This window comes from Emiliania huxleyi (assembly GCF_000372725.1).
Source record: "Emiliania huxleyi CCMP1516 chromosome Unknown EMIHUscaffold_16, whole genome shotgun sequence".
NCBI lineage: Eukaryota > Haptophyta > Isochrysidales > Noelaerhabdaceae > Emiliania > Emiliania huxleyi.
In genome coordinates, this window is record NW_005200982.1 from 69241 (window position 1) to 87306 (window position 18066).

The window sequence follows — 18066 nt, forward strand, 5'->3', positions numbered from 1 at the left end:
GACTGGCGAGTCCAAGATCATGCACGGCGAGCGGGAACTCGACAAGTCCAAGTCGTGGGAGGCGAACGAGGTGCCCATCGGCGCGACGGTCGTCGTCAAGCGCACATACCTGATGGTCGCCGTGCCCAAACCACCCAAGGCCGCGCCCGCCGACGGCATGGTCAAGGACGCCGCGTACATCGACAAGTCCTTCGGTGCCGGTGCCTATGCCGCCAAGGTGCGCGCGATCCGCAAGAACCGCAAGTGGCGGGTGAGCCTGCCGATGATTCGCAAGACCGCCTTCGTCGGACTCGGCAAGGCCAAGTCCGCGATGAAGCTCTTCCACACGAAGCTCAAGCGGGGAGAGTCTTTCTCGTGGTCCGCCTCGCCCGGCTCGCGCCGCTTTGCCTGCCACAAGTGCGGAACGCCAGGCGCCAAGGACGGGACGGCGGGCAAGTGCATCCGCGGCAAGCCCGACTGCCCCTGGCGGGCGTGGTCGCCCACCAGCGGCAAGGCAAAGCGCCCCGCCTCGCCCGGCACGCCCCCCGCCACGCCGCCCATGAGCCCGGCACGGACGCCCGGCACGGAATGGGCAAAGCACACGAGCAACACCACCGGCCAGCCTTACATGTACAACAAGAAGACCGGCGAGTCGCTCTGGCTCGACGTCTTCAAGAACAAGTTCGGCTCCTCCTCCTCCGACTCGGACTCGGAGTAGGGCTGAATACTCTGCACGCCCGCGCGCCGGCGCATTAGGAAAAGCCAGCTCTCCCTCTCGACTAGAGCCGTACGGACTAGCAAAGCGGCCTGTCGGTGACTGTTGTAGCCTCTGTGTCCCAACATGCCTCACTGTAGATCTGTCTTCTTTCTGAGTGTCTGTCACACAAAGATGCAGGGGCACACTCACATGTGCACGCGCATGAGCTGAGCGGGTCAGCGAGGGTCAGGCGTTAGACTTGGACCGGCACTGCAAGTGCCACGGGCCCGCGCAAGGGCGCCGTCGTGGGCCGCGCCGCGGCGGAGGCACCGCAATCCACCCGCCCCGCCGGCCCGCCGCGGGCCACCTTCCTCGCAAAGTAGCAGACCACGCTCTCGCCCGCCTTTGAGGAGGCGACTGTGACTGGCGGCCCGACCTCGAAGGCTGCGCCCTGCGCCTCGGCCTGCCGGAACGGGGGCGGCGCCGTCGGCGGCCCGAGCGAGAAGGAGACGAGGAGTCCGCCCTCGAGCAGCACGCGCCACGCCTCGACAGAGAGCAGCAGGCGGGGGTGAGCAGAGAGCGAGGAGAGCAGGCGGGGGTGAGCAGAGAGGAGCACGCGCCTCGGCGAGGCAAGCGGCGTGGACGGCGACGCCGGCGACGGCGACGGCCGAAAGGGCGCCCTTGTCCACCACCATCAGCTGCGAGCCTGCTCACGGCCAGCCCCGTGAAGAGACGCCGTTCACACGCACGCGCCCTTGCCCGCCCGCCATGCGCTGCGAGGGGCCTGCATCGAACCGCAGCCGCCGCGCGTCAGCGACGACCCAATCCACGAGAGGACGGCTCCGCAACCGCATCGAGCTGTTCAGAGCGAGAGGTGTGAAGGGACGCTGTTCAGAGCAGGGCTCGCCGCCGCAGCCGCATCGACCGCAGCCGCATCGACCACACCAGGCTCGCTGACACGTCGCTCGCCAGCACACGCACCGGCCGGACGGCGCGGCAGCCCGCCTGGCAGAGGGAGAGGGAGAGGGAGAGGGAGAGGGAGAGGGAGAGGGAGAGGGAGAGGGAGAGGGAGAGGGAGAGGGAGAGGGAGAGAGAGAGGGAGAGGGAGAGGGAGAGGGAGAGGGAGAGGGAGAGGGAGAGGGAGAGGGAGAGGGAGAGGGAGAGGGAGAGGGAGGGGTGTGTGCGGTGGGATCTGTGAGGCATCGGGAGTGGCCGAGCACGCGCGCCGGGTCCTGGCGGCCGGCGCACGCGGCGGCCAGCTCGTCCGCCTGCCCACAGGTATCCTGCGTCTGCAGCCTCGGGTCTCTTTTGACTGCGTCGAGCCTGTCTGCTGAGAGAGAGAGAGAGAGATTCGTCTCTTCAATTCTGTTGAGACAGGGCGCGAGGCGGCTAGCTCGTCTGCCAGCGCATCTCCCCAGATCTCCCCAGATCTCCCCATATCTCGCAGCTAGCTCGTCTGCCAGCGCGCTGGTGCCGTTGCCAAGGACGAGGACGCTGGCGACGCCCTCCGCAGGGCTTGCGAGGGGCGCCTGCTCGCCGCGCAAGCCACCTAATCTCGGGTCATCTCGGGTCATCTCGGGTCTTTCTCGGGTCATCTCGGGTCATCTCGGGCCTCTCGGGCTTGCGAGGATCACCGCCGCCGCGGCCGCCGCAATCCCGCGGCCCCTCTTCTCGCGCCAAGCGCTCCAGCTGGTCGAGGAGGGGCTTGGACGCGAGCGCCGCCGCCTCCTCGGCCGAGCAGAACCTGTGTTCACAGCCAGGCGCGTGTGAACAGACGCCGCTCGCACTTGCACAGCCGCCGCCGCGTCCTCGGCTGGGCGGCACCACTCCTCGCGTCCGCCGAACGTGCACGCGTAGTGCGCCGCCCAGTACCACGGGGCGGAGAAGGCGGGGAAGGCTCGCACGAGCGCCTGCGCCACTCGAGATCACCCGAGATCACTCGAGATCACCCGAGATTACTACCCGAGTCTACCCGAGGAAACCCCGAGATCACCCGAGACTACCCGAGGGGAACCCGAGACTACCCGAGGGGAACCCGAGACTACCCGAGATTGCCCGAGATTACCCGAGATTGCCCGCTTGCAAGAGCGCCTGCGCCACCAGCACGCCGAGCAGCGCGGTGGGAGGCACGACCGAGCACGCCGAGTAGCCCAGCAAGGCCGCCGCCGCGGCGACGGCGGCGGCGGCGGCGGCGAGGGCGGCTCTGGTGCGGCTGCAGCGTCTCGCGAATTTGCGGTCGATCGGCGGGCGGTATGCGCCACCCGCCACGCTCAGCTGCACGTAGCTGCCGGCGGAGCAGCGCAGATGCAGCTCGAGGGCGAGGGCGGGGAGGGCGAAGACTGCCGCGACCGGCAGAGCCCAGCGGAGAGAGGCGGTGGCGAGGCGGGCTCTGCAGGCGCCCTGTGAGCAGCAGCATTAGCATCAGCATCAGCAGCAGCAGCAGCATCAGCTCTTCATATGACTATGATCGCGCTATACCTCGGACTCGCTCAGCGTGAGGGCGGCGACGAGGGCGAGAGCGACGGAAGACCACAAGGTCACGCGCCTGTCCACAGTGGGAGAGGCGTGAAGAGACGCCGTTCACGCGGAGAGACACTGCAGGCGGCCACGCGCAATGCAGCCAGGTCGAGCGACAGGGCGACGGGGAGGCCTAATCTCGGGTCGTCTCGGGTCATCTCGGGTCATCTCGGCAGGCCGAGCGACAGGGCGACGGGGCCGAGGCGAGACATCGCCGCCTCGAGCTGGCCGAGAGCCGGCCGAAGTCTGCTCGAGGTTTGCTCGAGATCGGCCGAAGCCTCCTCAGCGGACGCGTGCGGAGAAGACGCCGCCTAATCTCGGCACGATCTCGGGTAATCTCGGGTAGTCTCGGCGGAGGCACGCGGAGAAGAGCAGACGCCGCCGCCGCGAAGCCCGCCCTCCGGCTGGCGTAGAGGGCCTCGCTGCCCCGCAAGGCGTCGCTGCCTCGGGCGGTCGCCGCCCTGAGGACAGTGTACGCCACCGGCCGGCTCGAGGGCGTCGCGTTGCCACGGCCGCGGTGCAGCAGCAGCCTACTCTCGGGCGATCTCGGGTGATCTCGGGCGATCTCGCGTCGCCACGGCGTGCGGTGCAGCAGCAGCAGCCAGTCGAAGAGAAGAACGTCGCCGACGGCGAGCTCGGGAGCCACTGGCACCGTGCGCGGGTCGTTGAAGCGGTGCGAGCCTGGGCGGAGCTCGGTGGCCCCGTTGTGCCGCGTGACGGGCACGAGCGGGATGAAGGCGTTGACGAGCCCCGCCTACTCTCCCGTCCTCGCGGGTCCTCTCTCCCGTCCTCTCGGGTCCCCTCGGGTCCTCTCCGGTCCTCTCCGGTCCTCTCCGGTCCTCTCGGGTCCTCTCGGGTCCTCTCGGCTCCTCTCGGCTACTCTCGGCTACTCTCGGGTCCCCTCGGGCACTCTCGGGTCCTCTCGGCTGAAGGCATGCACGGGCCCGCCTCTCCCCCGTCAAAGTGCCACGGCTGGTGCCTCCCTCCCGGGAGCGCCGTCACGCAGCCGACAGAGTCCACCTGAGACGAAGACAGGTCCGAGACAGGTCCGAGACAGTTCCGAGAAGGCTCGCAGAGGGCAGGCCGCGCGGCGGGCAGAGTGGGCGCCTCGCGGATGCAGCGGAGCCCCGCCGCGTCTAGCACGGGGCGCGCCACCGCCTCGGCGGCGCCGGCTAGCCTGGCGAAGGAAGCCTCGCAAGCGGCGCCGGCGGCATTGCCGTCCGCGGCGCTGTCGGCGGCGCTGCTGTCTGCAGCGCTGCCTGCGGCGCTGCTGTCGATGGCGCTGCCTGCGGCGCTGTCCGCGGCGGCGCGGTCTGCGGCGCTGTCCGCGGCGGCGTGGTCTGCGGCGAGGGCTCGGTCGTAGCCGTGTCGGAGGATCCGCATGTCAAAGCGGCGCTGCGAGGCGTTCTGGGACCACAGGTCGGCCCAGCGCATCGGCTCGCGCGACGGGTCCTAGCGGACGCGTCGTGGACGTGTCGCGGACGTGTCGTGGACGTGGCGCGGTCGCGTGTCGTGGACGTGTCGTGGACGTGTTGTGGACGTGTCGTGGACGTGTCGTGGACGTGTCGTGGACGTGTCGTGGTCGCGTGTCGTGGAACTGTCGTGTACGTGTGTCGTGGGTGGCCGCTGGAGGCGGTGGGGCGCGCGGGGAGGGGCGGGAGGGGAGAGGCGAGAGGGCGGAGGGGGAGGGCAGTTCGAACCTTGCCCTTCCCGCGCGCTCGGGCGAGCAAGCACGCGAGCCGCGCCTCCGCCGCCGCAGCGCAAGCCTCGCAAGTGTCTCGCGGCACCAAGGTGCACGCGGCAGTCTGCGCGCCTGCCTGGCCGGAAGAGGCGGCGTGCAGCTGCTGCCCGCCCCCTCGGAGCACCACGAACCCGTTCTGCAGCAGCGAGGATGCGGCGGCCGCCTCCCACCCCGCCCCCTCCAGCGAGGGGCACACCTCCCAGCGCACCGACCCGAGGCCTCCCCCGCCGCCATGGCCCGCGAGGCCGGCGCGGGCGGCGGCCGCTGACGCGGCGCGCACTGCAGAGCGCGCGCGCAGCTTGAGGTCGTCGAGGAGTGCGACGCCGAGACTGGGCGGCGAGGGAGGCGGCGAGGGAGGAGGAGGCGAGGGAGGCGGCGAGGGAGGCGGCGAGGGAGGAGGAGGCGAGGGAGGCGGCGAGGGAGGCGGCGAGGGAGGCGGCGGCGAGGAAGGAGGCGAGGAGAGATTGGTTGAGGGTGTGAGGGGCGAGGCGGTCAGAAGGGTCGCCGTCGTGTCCTCGGCGGCGACGCCAGCCTCCACGTCGCCCGCAACCCGCGTCGCAACCGCCACACGCAGCGGCGGTGGCGACGACAGCTGGACCATCGCCCTGCGCGCGTCTGCCGCGGTGAAGTCGTTAACGGGAGGCACGCAGCGGCAGCCTGCTCACAGCGGGACGCGTGTCCAGACGCCGTTCACAGTGCAGTACCGGAGGCGGGCAGCGTCGGCCCAGTAGTCTGGAGAGGCGGTGCAGCTGGTAGTGGAGAGCACCGCCCCGGCCGCAGCAGCGCGGCGCGCAGTTTGCGAGCAGAGCGAGAGCGAGCCAGCCGCTGACCGCCATCGCCACCTGTTCACAGCTAGCCGCGTGAACGAGACGCTGTCCTCACTCACAGCCAGCTCCCGGCCCCCAAGCGCCACCGGCCAGCCCAGCCCATCTCCGACGGCGGCGGCGACGGCGGTGGCGGAGGCCGCAGTCGCGCAAAAGTGCGTGCCGAGGAGGAGTCGAAAGTAGGGCATGTTGCCTACAGGTAGGCTCGAACGGATCGGAAGCTGCTCTCGGGAAGCTTCCTGTGGGCGAAGGTAGGGCATGCTGCCGCGCCACGGGACGACCGAGCCGGCGATGCAGCGGCCGAGCACGCCGCAGTGGTGGTCGAAGCCAGAGACGCAGCGCTGGCACACACTGCAGTGGTGGTGGGGTGAGCCGTCGCCGGCGCGCCGCCAGACGCAGCAGCGGACGCAGTAGGTGTCACGGCCGGCGACGGGGTTGCGGAGCCCGGCGAGGTCTTCTCCTCCGCCTTCGAGCCTCGCCGCCACCTCGGGCGGAAGAGGTAGGCAGGTCGAGGAGCTGCGGTGGACGGTGCCAGGGTCGATCCACAGGACACAGCACAGGCAGCCGAGCGCCACGGCGGCGAGTATGCACATGAGCGCCGGGAAAGCCCAGCTGACCTTTGCGGCGCTGGCGAGCGAGCATACGAGGCTCAGGTGCACAGCCACGAGGCCGCAAACTGCCACCACGCCACGCCGCGCCTGCGACTTGCGTGCGTGAAGCGGCGCTGGGAGAGGAGGAAGGCTAGAGAGGGCTGGAACCGTCGACGATGACGACGACGGCGTTGACCCGAGCAGTCTCATGGGAGGCAGGGTGGCCAGTGTTTGCGAGCGGGGTGGGGCACGGTCGCAACCACTCATGGAAAATATGTGGGACCCGCGGACGGGGAAGTAAGGTAAGGTAAGGTAAACTTCTCCACACACACGAGGTGGTGGGGCAAGGGGGGGGCAACCCTCGCGTCTCCACGTCTAACGACAGGAGCCCCACGGCATTTAAAGTGCAAGGCCCGGTGCGCGTGGGTGAGCGGTGTGTGTGTGTGTGTGTGTGTGTGTGCTGTGTGTGTGCGTGTGTGTGTGTGTGTGTGTGTGTGTGTGTGTGTGTGTGTGTGTGTGTGTGTGTGTGTGTGTGTCACGTCACTGCATCCTCTGCCGGTTCCTCCCGTCGCCTCTTCTTTGTTCGAATGTTTTTCAATCCATCCTTCACGAAGCCCTCCCATGTAGCTAGCGTTCTTTGCGAATGTCTCGAGGTGGCCAGCAGGCGCTGTCTGCTCGCGGCCTGTGCGGGCCGCCCGTCCTCCTCGCCCTTCTTTCGTCCTCCCGTCCCTCCCCTCCACCATGGCCTCCTCGGCACTTCTTTCTCCATCCGCCTCGCCCTGCCTTTTCGTGTCGTGCCGTTCGCCCTCCATTCGGTGACCTCCATGGCTGTCCGCGACCTTTTGGGTGGCGCTCTCGATACCGTTGCGTCAACCTCGACGTCGCTGTCGCCCTCCCCGTCCCCGTCGTCGCCCATGCCTCGGTTCGCGTCATTGGTAGCCTTTCCGTTGCCCCCTCGTGCTCCGCCGTCGCCCTCTCTGCTCGGGCCGTCAGCGATTTCGCTCTTCCTGCGTGTCGCCCCTCCGTCTCCTCCCCTGCCTTCGTCGTCATCGTCGCTGTCGCGAAAGCCCTCCGGTCCCTCGATTCCCTCGTCTATCCCTTCCGCTGCGTCGTCCCAGTTTATATCCTCATCCTCTGCGCACGTCGCGTTGGCTTCCTCTCTCCCCCTTTCCTCCCTGCCCCTCTCGCTGTCTGGTGTTAATGGACCCCCTTCCTCTCCCTCGCCACCGTCACCGTCACCATCCCCGTCGCTACCGCCCTCCATGCCCTCAAGCTTCGTCGTCACCGACATGCACAGATCGGGTTGTCGTGCGCGCATGCCGGTCGGCAGAGACCGGTGGATGCACAGATCGGGCACAACGTAGGCAGCGGTGCCGGTGGAGCGCGAGCGTCGCCTGCCGATTCGCCAACTTTGCACACGAAAAGATTTCCACGATTGCACTCCAAGTGCTCCAAGTGCTCCAAGACCCGCTGGACATGGTGGCGGCGTCCTCCCATCCCTCCCTTGGGTTGTCTGTTTTCTTTCTTTCTTTACAGGTGCGAACTGGCGCGTGAGGGGCGTATAGGGTTGCGTATAGCGTAGGGTGCGTATAGGTGCACTTGGTTCGTCGGGTGACTGTGGGTCGGAGGCCGTCTGCTGCTAGTACTATCACAGGCACACCACCGGAGCAAAGAATTTTACACATAAAAAACACCGGACACGGGACTGGCGCCTGTGTGGTGGCGGCGTGCCGTCCTCCCATCCCTCCCCTGGGTTGTCTGTTTTCTTTCTGCCCAGTGCTGTGCGAGGGAGTTTTGTTGTAAAATTCTTTCTTTCTTACGGGACTGGCGCGCACTGTTTTAGGTTTTTGCCCTGGCTTCTCGCCCAGTCCCTCTACTAGGCGCGACTTTGGGCCAAACGCGGGCTTCGTGTGCCTGTCCGGCCCGAGCGGAGGCAGAGGAATGGCGGCTGCACGCTGCCGCTCCGCAGCCCGCGCGGCCGCGGCGGCGGAGCTAGCTGGGGGCGCCCTAAACCGGGTCTAAACCTGGTATGGCTAATGGGGTCCCCCACCCAGGCCGAGCCCTGTTTAGACCCAGTTTATCGTAAACAGGACTATGGGCCACGAGAGCCAGCCGGAGGCGGAGACGGAGCCCTTCGGCGTGGCGGTCGTGGTCGTCTTGGGGTTGGCCGTCGCGCCCTGAACAGGGGGCGTGGTCGTCAGACGGGCGGTAAAGGAGAATCCGGCGTATGCAGGCGGCGAGCACCGAGTCTGTGGTCAACGGCGTGGAGCCGCGGGGCGCCTTGCCGATGCCACCGACAGACTCGGGCGAGACCGACTCGAACTGCGGCGCGCGCGACGCGCTGTCAAGCAAAGGCGCGGGGCAGTGTGTGTCGTCTGTGTGGGAGGGCGTGCACCGAGGACTCCTTCTCCTTTTCAGTCTTCTCGTCCTCGTCCTCGCCAATTTCCGCCTCTGATCTTCAGCATGTCTATAAATACAACTTCGAGTAGATGGATCCCGCTCCACCGCTCGCGCAATACACTATGAAAGCGTAGGCGTTCGGCCCATACAGCTACTGCGCGCCTGCATCAGACAACGCAGAGGTGGGTTCGGACTGAGGGAGGGTGTAGAGGATGTAGAGTGTAGAGCGCTGTAGAGCTGTAGAGATGTAGAGCGCTGGAGAGCGCTGTAGAGCTGTAGAGCTCTACATCCGCCGCGTGACGATGTGAGTCGCCTGTAGAGCGATGTAGAGGCGCTCTACAACGTGAAATCTCTACAACAAACTCTACATCATAAGCGGCGAACGAGGCACGGTCGCTCTCCGACATGAGGCGCGTTGCACTTGCCAGTGCTGCCCTGGCCTTCTGTCTGCCCGCCCAATGGGTGGCAGGTGCCTCTGCTGCTGTGGCATGCCTCACGGCTGCGACTGGCCGGCGCCTCGGCGCGTCAGCTCGGCTCGGCGTAGCGATAGTGGCCAGCGCAACTCGCCTGGACTCAACGCTCAGCCAGGAGCTCCCGCACGCGCTGGCGCGAGTCATGGCGCATGCAACGCGTCTGAATGCTCGCCTCGCCTCGCGCAAATGCGACCGTCCTCGCAGCCGACAGTCCACCGCCTGCTAAAGAAGCACAGCGACGAATGCGGCAACGGCGCGACACATGGCAGGCTGGTCATGACGCAGTCATAGGGTGTTGCGTGCCGTCAGAGTGACTCTCTGTGTGTCAGGGATAGTCAGGGCTGTCCATCAGAGCTCCAGTAAGCTCGGAGACACCCCATTAGCGCGGCTCGACCTCTTTGAGTCACTGCCTTCCCGGCGGTTTGGCTGTAGAGCCTCTACAACAAACTCTACAGCAAAATTGCGCTCTACATCGCTCTACAGGCGACTCACATCGTCACGCGCCGGATGTAGAGCTCTACAGCTCTACAGCGCTCTACATCTCTACAGCTCTACAGCGCTCTACACTCTACATCCTCTACACCCTCCCTCAGGGTTCGTGGGCGAGGGAGAGTACGCGCAGGCTCTCGGAGACGGGAGAGGGATGATCACGATCCTGGCGTGCGCACGCGCACCTTGGCTCCGAGGAGCGAAGGCGTCACCGACGCGGAGATGACGAGCGTGATGCGGCCGTCGTCAGCCGGCACGATTCCGACCTTCGCGGAGGACGTCATCGGCGAAAGCTCGCCCTCGACGTTGCCGCCGCCCGCGTCAATGCCGTCCTTGAGCGGGCCGGGCTCGCCCTCGGGCGGGACGTTGCCGGTGCCGGTGCTGGCGGTGCCGGTGCCGCCGGTGCCGGTGTCGATGACATCCTTGAGCGAGACGGGCTCGGAGGGGATGCCGATGGCGTTGCCTTCGCCGGAGTCGATGACGGTCGTGTTGTCCGCCAGAGACGCCTGTCAGCCACAGAACGCGAGAGGCTAGTCTTGCAGGGAAGGCGCAGCGTGCGTGCGTTGCAGCGGTGCGCGTGCATACCCCCTCCCTGAGCCACTGCAAATTAACGCACACCTGCTTGTCAGCAAGCGGCGGCGGAGGAGAGAGCTTGAGCACGAGCTTGTCACCGGCGGCCGGCACGAGCTCGACTTTGAGCATGTTGATCGAATGAATTCCTGCAGAGAGTCAAGAAGCGGTTGAGGGTGGTGTCCCCGATGGGAGGTGCAGGCCAGCGCTCTCGAGTGGCCCTCGCGGCTACGGACACAGAGTGGCAGTCTCTAGACGCAGCAGAGATGCGAGCAGGGCGGGAACTTGACTCGGCAGGGTCAATCTCAGGTCAATCTCGGCTCGTAGCAGGAAAGGCAAGCGCCTACGGGATCGCGACCATGTGAAAGAGGGTGAAAAACTGGTATTAAGATGTCTGGGGGGTATATGGGGTATATGGGGGTACATGGGGGTATATGGGGTGTATGGGGGTATATGGGGGGTTTCCGGGTTTGATAAATTTTCAGGGAATCTCCCCCGGAAAGGTTCATTCGGGGGTTTTGGAGCCCGCCCCCCCCCCACCCACCCACCAAGCCCGGAAGCCCGGAAGCCCCCCCCCCCCCCCCCCCCGCCCCATGCCCTCGAGCCTCGCCTACACGGATAAAAAGAAATCAGCGACGGCGGCTGCACAAAAACACAAAAATGAATGCCGCTGAACGGGAAGAGAGAGCGAGAGAGGAGAGCCGAGCCTACGGGCAGTACGTCGGCGGCGTGAGCGTCGAGACGAGGCCGCCGGCGCGCTCTCTCGCGTCCTCGGCGCTCGGACTGGAGCCGGGCGGCGATTGGCGAGCAAGCGAGAGCGGGTCGCTCTCTTGCCAGAAGAGAGGGAGGGTGGTCGCGCGCGGGACAAGGGTGGGGAATGGGCAGCAGCGGACGCGTCGCTCGCGGCTTCCTCGATGGCAGCGGCTGTACCTGCGAGCGGGAGTAGGCAGGCGGTGCGAGGCCGAGGGGGGTACAGCCGCTCGCGCGGTGAGAGAGGGCGCATCGCGTGGTGGGGGTGGTGAGGTGAGGCGGCGGGTTCCGTGAGCAAGAGGCGTCGCGGGGGTCTAGGCGTGCTGCTCGCGGCGGCATAGTCGGGCGCAATGCGGCGCGGCAAGCGCGAGCGGACGAGGAAAGTGCATGGTATGCCTCGTGTGGATGTCAGGCAAAGGCCGTCGGGGAACGTGGGGTACATTGGGGGACATGGGGTACAGTTTTCCAAAAAAAAGAACGAGCGAGTTAGCCGAGAACGAGCGAGATCTAGCCGAGCTCGACAAGCACCTGGCGGTGGTGCTTCGAGCGTGGTCCGTTCCTAGACCCTTCCATCCTGGACCGTTCCTGGAGCCCTCCTGGTCCGTTCCTAGACCCTTCCTGGACCGTTCCTGGAGCCGTCCCGGTCCGTTTCTTAGACGTGTCCTGGACGATCCCTCCCCTGCAGGCGCCTCGCCGCCACCTTCAGTGTGTCGCCTCCGACCTGCTGCTGCTGCTGCGGCAGCACCGGAGGGAGGCGAGGCTGGCGCTGCCGCTCCTCCGCACGGCGCCAGCGGCCCGGTCGAAGGGGACGAGGGCGGACCGGTGTGTGGACGGCGTCTCTTCACGCGCCGGCTCGCTGTGAACAGACGGAGCACCTGCTCGAGGCGCGCGTCTTCGAGGCGCTCCTCGGCGAGCCCCTCCCGACCGATGGCGAGGGCGAGGGCGAGGGCGAGGGCGGGGGCGGGGGCGGAGGCAGAGGGCGGGGATGGAGCGTGACGGGGCGGGGCCGGTGCCTGGCCCGCCGCACGAGGGTCGTGGCGGCACACTCGTCTCCCCGCAGGAACTCCTGGACGAGGACCGCCGCGCCGACGGAGCCGATCGCGCGCTGCGAGTTCATAAGCAGGTGAAAGTGCGCCTTGGCGTCCTCCTTGCTCTTGCACATCTTAACTCCCTCTGAGCCGGCAGACTCGACCGGCTTGACCACAACAGGAAAGGTCTGCGAGTCGACAAACGTCTCGACGGGCCCCTCCCACTCGGTGCTGGCGAGGCCCTTCACCGCGCGAATGCCCGAGTTGCGGAGATTGTCCTGCTGAATCTGCTTGTCCCGCCGGTTCTCCATCCCGTTGGCGATCGAGTTGCCCCGGAAATTGAGGTACACGCAGAGGGCGTCGCAAACCTTGACACCAGACTCACCTCCGCAGATGATTGTGCTGAGCGTCTTGGTGCCACACGCCTTCTTGACCGCGGCCGCAATCGCCTCGGTCCCACCCTCCGGCTCGTACACCTCCGCCAAGTACCCGATCGACTTTCTCCACGCCTTGACCTCAGCTGGGACATGCTCCTCGTTGCCGCCGCACTCGTTCGTCCAGAGCGCCATGACTGCAAAGCCGCGCCGCGAGAGGACCACCGACAGCATGCCGCCGGTCGAGAAGGGGTCCACGACCACCGCAACCTTGGACGCCGTCTTTGGCGGCGCGAACGAGGAACCGCGTTCTTCCATGACGATGTGAGTCGCCGGGGTTCAGGGGGCCATGCAGCTGAACGGGAAGGGAGAGCGAGAGAGGAGAGCCGAGCCTACGGGCAGTACGTCGGCGGCGTGAGCGTCGAGACGAGGCCGCCGGCACGCTCTCTCGCGTCCTCGGCGCTCGGACTGGAGCCGGGCGGCGATTGGCGAGCAAGCGAGAGCGGGTCGCTCTCTTGCCAGAAGAGATGGAGGGCGGTCGCGCGGGACAAGGGTGGGGAATGGGCAGCAGCGGACGCGTCTCGCGGCTTCCTCGATGGCAGCGGCTGTACCTGCGAGCGGGAGTAGGCAGGCGGTGCGAGGCCGAGGGGGGTACAGCCGCTCGCGCGGTGAGAGAGGGCGCATCGCGTGGTGGGGGTGGTGAGGTGAGGCGGCGGGTTCCGTGAGCAAGAGGCGTCGCGGGGGTCTAGGCGTGCTGCTCGCGGCGGCATAGTCGGGCGCAATGCGGCGCGGCATGCGCGAGCGGACGAGGAAAGTGCATGGTATGCCTCGTGTGGATGTCAGGGAAAGGCCGTCGGGGAACGTGGGGTACATTGGGGGACATGGGGTACAGTTTTCCAAAAAAAAAGAACGAGCGAGACTTAGCCGAGAACGAGCGAGATCTAGCCGAGCTCGACAAGCACCTGGCGGTGGTGCTTCGAGCGTGGTCCGTTCCTAGATCCTTCCATCCTGGACCGTTCCTGGAGCCCTCCTGGTCCCACCGTTCCTGGCGCATCGGCTGGAGCGGGTCGATGGCGGTCCTCTCGACGGCGGAGCGGTGCTGCAGCGACCCGGTCGTCGCGCTGCGCCAAGCCTCGCCGAGCGGCGCGCCGCGGTGGTACGAGCCGGCCGCCGCCGCCTGCCGCTCCGCGCCGCCCGCCGCGCCGCGGCCAGGCAGCAGCGCCGCGTGCCGGGCAGAGGGAGGGCCTCCGCCCGGCGCCGCGCCGAGGCGCGACAGCGCCGAGCGCGCGTTCAGCCAGCAATCGACGGGCAGGACGCGCACCTGCTCACGGGCGGGGCGGTGAAGGCCCTCCGCAGCCAGCAGTCGGCGGGCGGCGGGGCGCGCGCCGAAGCGCCGACGCGAGAGACGCCGTCGAACGCGGCGAGCAGCAGCTCCTGGCTCAGCGCTGCGCCCTCGCCGCCCTCCTCGCCGCCTCCGACCCCCCACGCCGCGCCCGCCGCCGCCGGCCAGCCCTCGGCCGCCGCGCGCGCCGCCATGCGGTTCGCGACGGCTACCGCCTCGCGAGTCGGGCGAGCGAAGAAGAGGGCGGGCGAGAGGGAGGCGACGACCGACGTCTCGCAGTAGCGCGACCAGCCCATCGAGGGGTCGTCGGCGCCTGTCCAAGCAGCGAGGCGTGAAGCGACGCCGTCCACACGCGCACCGCCGGCGCCCGTGAGGGGGCCTCGGGCTACCTTAAGGTACCTCGGCCGCATCTCGGCTCGGTCTCGGGCTACGTCTCGGGCTACGTCTCGGGGTACGTCTCGGGTACGTCCTCGGGTCTCGGCCTCGGGTCTCGGCTAGGCTTGTCCCATGATGAAGCCGTGGGCGGACTCCTCGTCCCACCCGTCCGAGAGGAGCTCGAAGTCAGAGTCGAGAGAGGCGAGCTCGAAGGGAGGCGCGCCCAGCACCGCGTCCGCGTCCGCGTACAGCAGCTCCGCGCCCGAGGCGAGGAGCGCAGACAGGGCCCGCCACTTGAGGGCGAGAGGCGTGCTCCTGTCCACAGCCGGAGGCGTGAGCAGGCGCGGTGCCGCGGCGCGCATGCCGTCGGAGCGAGCGCGGCGTGCGCCCAGCCGCGGCGGCGGACGGCGCGGGAGGGAGCGACTCGCCTGAGGGGAGGCGCGGTGAGGGCGGGGCAAGGCGCGGTGAGGGCGGGGCAAGGGGCGGTGAGGGCGGGGCAAGGGGCGGTGAGGGTGGGGCAAGGGGCGGTGAGGGCGGGGCAAGGGGCGGTGAGGGCGGGGCAAGGCGCGGTGAGGGCGGGGCAAGGGGCGGTGAGGGCGGGGCAAGGGGCGGTGGGGGCGGGGCAAGGGGCGGTGAGGGCGGGGCAAGGGGCGGTGAGGGCGGGGCAAGGGGAGGTGAGGGCGGGGGAGGCGGAGTCGGCAGGCGGAGTCGGCAGGCGGAGAGGCGTCGGGTTGGCGGCGCCCACGCGGCTGGGCAGCGGGAGGAGGGCGGCGGAGGAGGGCGGGGTCGCGGCTCGCCTGCCGCGAGGTCGGCGATCGCGGGCGGCGGCGCAGCTGCGGCGGCGCAGGCTGCAGCGCCGTCCGAGGCGGCGCCTGCTCCGAGTGCGAGGGCGAGGAGAGGTACCTGGGTGGCAGGTGGAGCAGGCTTGTGCAGGTGGAGCAGGCTTGTGAGGCGCACACTCCAGACTCGTGCGAGGGCCCTGTGTGAGGAGGGGCGCCTTGAGCGCCGCCGCCGTGGAGGAGAGCGTGGCGAGCATGCCACCCTGGCCCGCCACGAAGGAGGTGACCACAAGCCGGCCGCCGCCTCCGCCGCCGCCGCCACCGCCGCCGCCGCTCTGCAGGGCGGAGGCGAGCGCCGCGCAGAGGACGCTGCCCGCGACGCACGTCCCTCCCGAGAGGAGCCGCAGCTGCCGCTGCCGCACCGCGTCGGGCGTCGGCCTGCAGCTCTGCGGGAGAGAGCCGGAGAGGGCAGATGCGCGGGCAGCGCCGCCGGCAGAGGAGGCGGCGGAAGCGGCGCCGGCACCGGCAGCTGCGCCGGGTTTCACCACCGCCTCGCGGTGGGAGGCTGCTGACGGGACTGCCGTCTCTGCGACCACAGTCTCTCTCTTCATCCGCGGTCGGGTGGGCGGCTGGCGGCGGGAGTGCAGCGAGGCGTCGAAGAGCGTGTAGTTTGCGAGGACAAGGAGGGCGAGGCCGGTCGCCGCGAAGGAGTAGAAGAGGCAGGAGGCGCGCATGCCGGTCGGCAGAGACCGGTGGATGCACAGATCGGGCACAACGTAGGCAGCGGTGCCGGTGGAGCGCGAGCGTCGCCTGTGGGGGGGTCTTTTACGCGCCCAAGACCGGGCACGGGTGGGTAACCTTATTTTCTAGGTGAGCCGGTGTGTGTGCCAGTCCGCGCCAGTCCGCGCCCTTGTCGTGCCAGTGTGCTGTGAGAGAGGCTTGTATTTTAAGAATTCTTTTCTAGACCGCTAGGATTGAGAGCAGCCTCGCTCTCAATCCTAGAAGTCGAAGGATTGTGAGCAGCACTCCTCGCAATCGTAGCATCTCTGTGCGACTGTGAGCACTTACGCTCGCAATCCTACGTCTTCTAGGACTAAGAGCAGCTCCGCTCACAAGGTGACTGGTGACGCCTACGACTACTACCAGCGCGCTCGCAATCCGAGCAAAGTCTAGGGTTGCGAGCAGCTTGGCTCACAATCCTAGCAACATGCCTCCGGTTGCGAGCAGGAGCGCTCGCAATCATAGAACTTTCGCCGATTGCGAGCGACACCGCCCACAGTCCTACGACTTCTAGGATTGCGAGCGGGTCCCCTCGCAATCGGTGCGATCACTGTTTGGATTGTGAGGAGACCCTCCCGGCGCGCTCACTCACAAGCGCTCGCGGCTGGAGCGATTGGGAGCGCCCTCTGTGCGACGCTAGCAATCCTTGGATCTTGGGTACGATTGTGAGCGCCGCCGCTCATAGTCCTACAAGATGTAGGATTGCGAGCGCTACTGCTCGCAATCGGAGGCATGTTGCTCGGATTGTGAGCAAAGCTGCTATGGCTATGATAAAATCTCGGGGAATCTCCCCACGAAACGATCAGTCGCGCGATCTCGAGCCCGCCCGCCACCCACCCACCCAGCCCCGCAGCCCCCCCCCCCCCCCCACCCGCCCCATGCCCTCGAGCCTCGCCTACACGGATAAAAAGAAATCAGCGACGGCGGCTGCACAAAAACACAAAAATGAATGCCGCTGAACGGGAAGAGAGAGCGAGAGAGGAGAGCCGAGCCTACGGGCAGTACGTCGGCGGCGTGAGCGTCGAGACGAGGCCGCCGGCGCGCTCTCTCGCGTCCTCGGCGCTCGGACTGGAGCCGGGCGGCGATTGGCGAGCAAGCGAGAGCGGGTCGCTCTCTTGCCAGAAGAGAGGGAGGGTGGTCGCGCGCGGGACAAGGGTGGGGAATGGGCAGCAGCGGACGCGTCTCGCGGCTTCCTCGATGGCAGCGGCTGTACCTGCGAGCGGGAGTAGGCAGGCGGTGCGAGGCCGAGGGGGGTACAGCCGCTCGCGCCGCGAGAGAGGGCGCATCGCGTGGTGGGGGTGGTGAGGTGAGGCGGCGGGTTCCGTGAGCAAGAGGCGTCGCGGGGGTCTAGGCGTGCTGCTCGCGGCGGCATAGTCGGGCGCAATGCGGCGCGGCAAGCGCGAGCGGACGAGGAAAGTGCATGGTATGCCTCGTGTGGATGTCAGGCAAAGGCCGTCGGGGAACGTGGGGTACATTGGGGGACATGGGGTACAGTTTTCCAAAAAAAAAGAACGAGCGAGATTTAGCCGAGAACGAGCGAGATCTAGCCGAGCTCGACAAGCACCTGGCGGTGGTGCTTCGAGCGTGGTCCGTTCCTAGACCCTTCCATCCTGGACCGTTCCTGGAGCCCTCCTGGTCCGTTCCTAGACCCTTCCTGGACCGTTCCTGGAGCCGTCCCGGTCCGTTTCTTAGACGTGTCCTGGACGATCCCTCCCCTGCAGGCGCCTCGCCGCCACCTTCAGTGTGTCGCCTCCGACCTGCTGCTGCTGCTGCGGCAGCACCGGAGGGAGGCGAGGCTGGCGCTGCCGCTCCTCCGCACGGCGCCAGCGGCCCGGTCGAAGGGGGCGAGGGCGGTGTGTGGACGGCGTCTCTTCACGCGCCGGCTCGCTGTGAACAGACCGAGCACCTGCTCGAGGCGCGCGTCTTCGAGGCGCTCCTCGGCGAGCCCCTCCCGACCGATGGCGAGGGCGAGGGCGAGGGCGAGGGCGGGGGCGGGGGCGGGGGCGGGGCGCTTTTGCAGAGGCGCTGCACCGCGCAGTGAGCGACGCCGCCAGGGCGTGTGCACGCGAGATGGCGGCGCTGCGCGCTTTGCGCTCGGCATTCAGGCTGCCCCCCCCCCCCCCCTGCCGCACGTTCAACGTCCGGATTCGAGAGCGGAAAAAGGGATTGCGACCCTTTCTTGCTCTACTCTGGCGGCGAGAGGGTGGGGACAGCCAAGGTGGCACCACCTGTTGTCCATCTGCAGGCGGGGGCAAAATAACGCTACCCCTTCCAACGTAACCCCGGGTCCACCCTTCGCCTCCAAAACCGGCGGGCATTTCCTCCTTTTTCCCCGGCAAAGGGTCAAACTAGGGATAA

General features: G+C 67.8%; 2 protein-coding genes across 2 annotated transcripts in view; one reads left to right on the forward strand and one right to left on the reverse strand.

Annotated features, from left to right (window-relative positions):
* Positions 1–204: 204 nt before the first annotated feature.
* Positions 205–6351, reverse strand: EMIHUDRAFT_98790 (hypothetical protein; the record flags this gene model as incomplete). The annotated part of the gene is made up of 13 exons (XM_005785458.1): positions 205–602; positions 1007–1220; positions 1321–1382; positions 1658–1681; positions 2311–2420; positions 2501–2586; positions 2777–3076; positions 3155–3221; positions 3404–3504; positions 3675–3947; positions 4894–5591; positions 5701–5776; positions 5848–6351. The coding sequence occupies 13 exons, from the start codon at positions 6349–6351 to the stop codon at positions 205–207; spliced, it is 2913 nt and encodes a 970-aa protein (XP_005785515.1).
* Positions 6352–17666: 11315 nt separating this feature from the next.
* Positions 17667–18066, forward strand: part of EMIHUDRAFT_98792 (hypothetical protein) — a gene marked incomplete at both ends in the record, with an annotated part of 998 nt that continues 598 nt past the window's right edge. The window contains one exon of the mRNA XM_005785459.1: positions 17667–17745. Coding sequence (XP_005785516.1) covers positions 17667–17745 — 79 coding nt within the window. The remainder of the gene's footprint in view (positions 17746–18066) is intronic.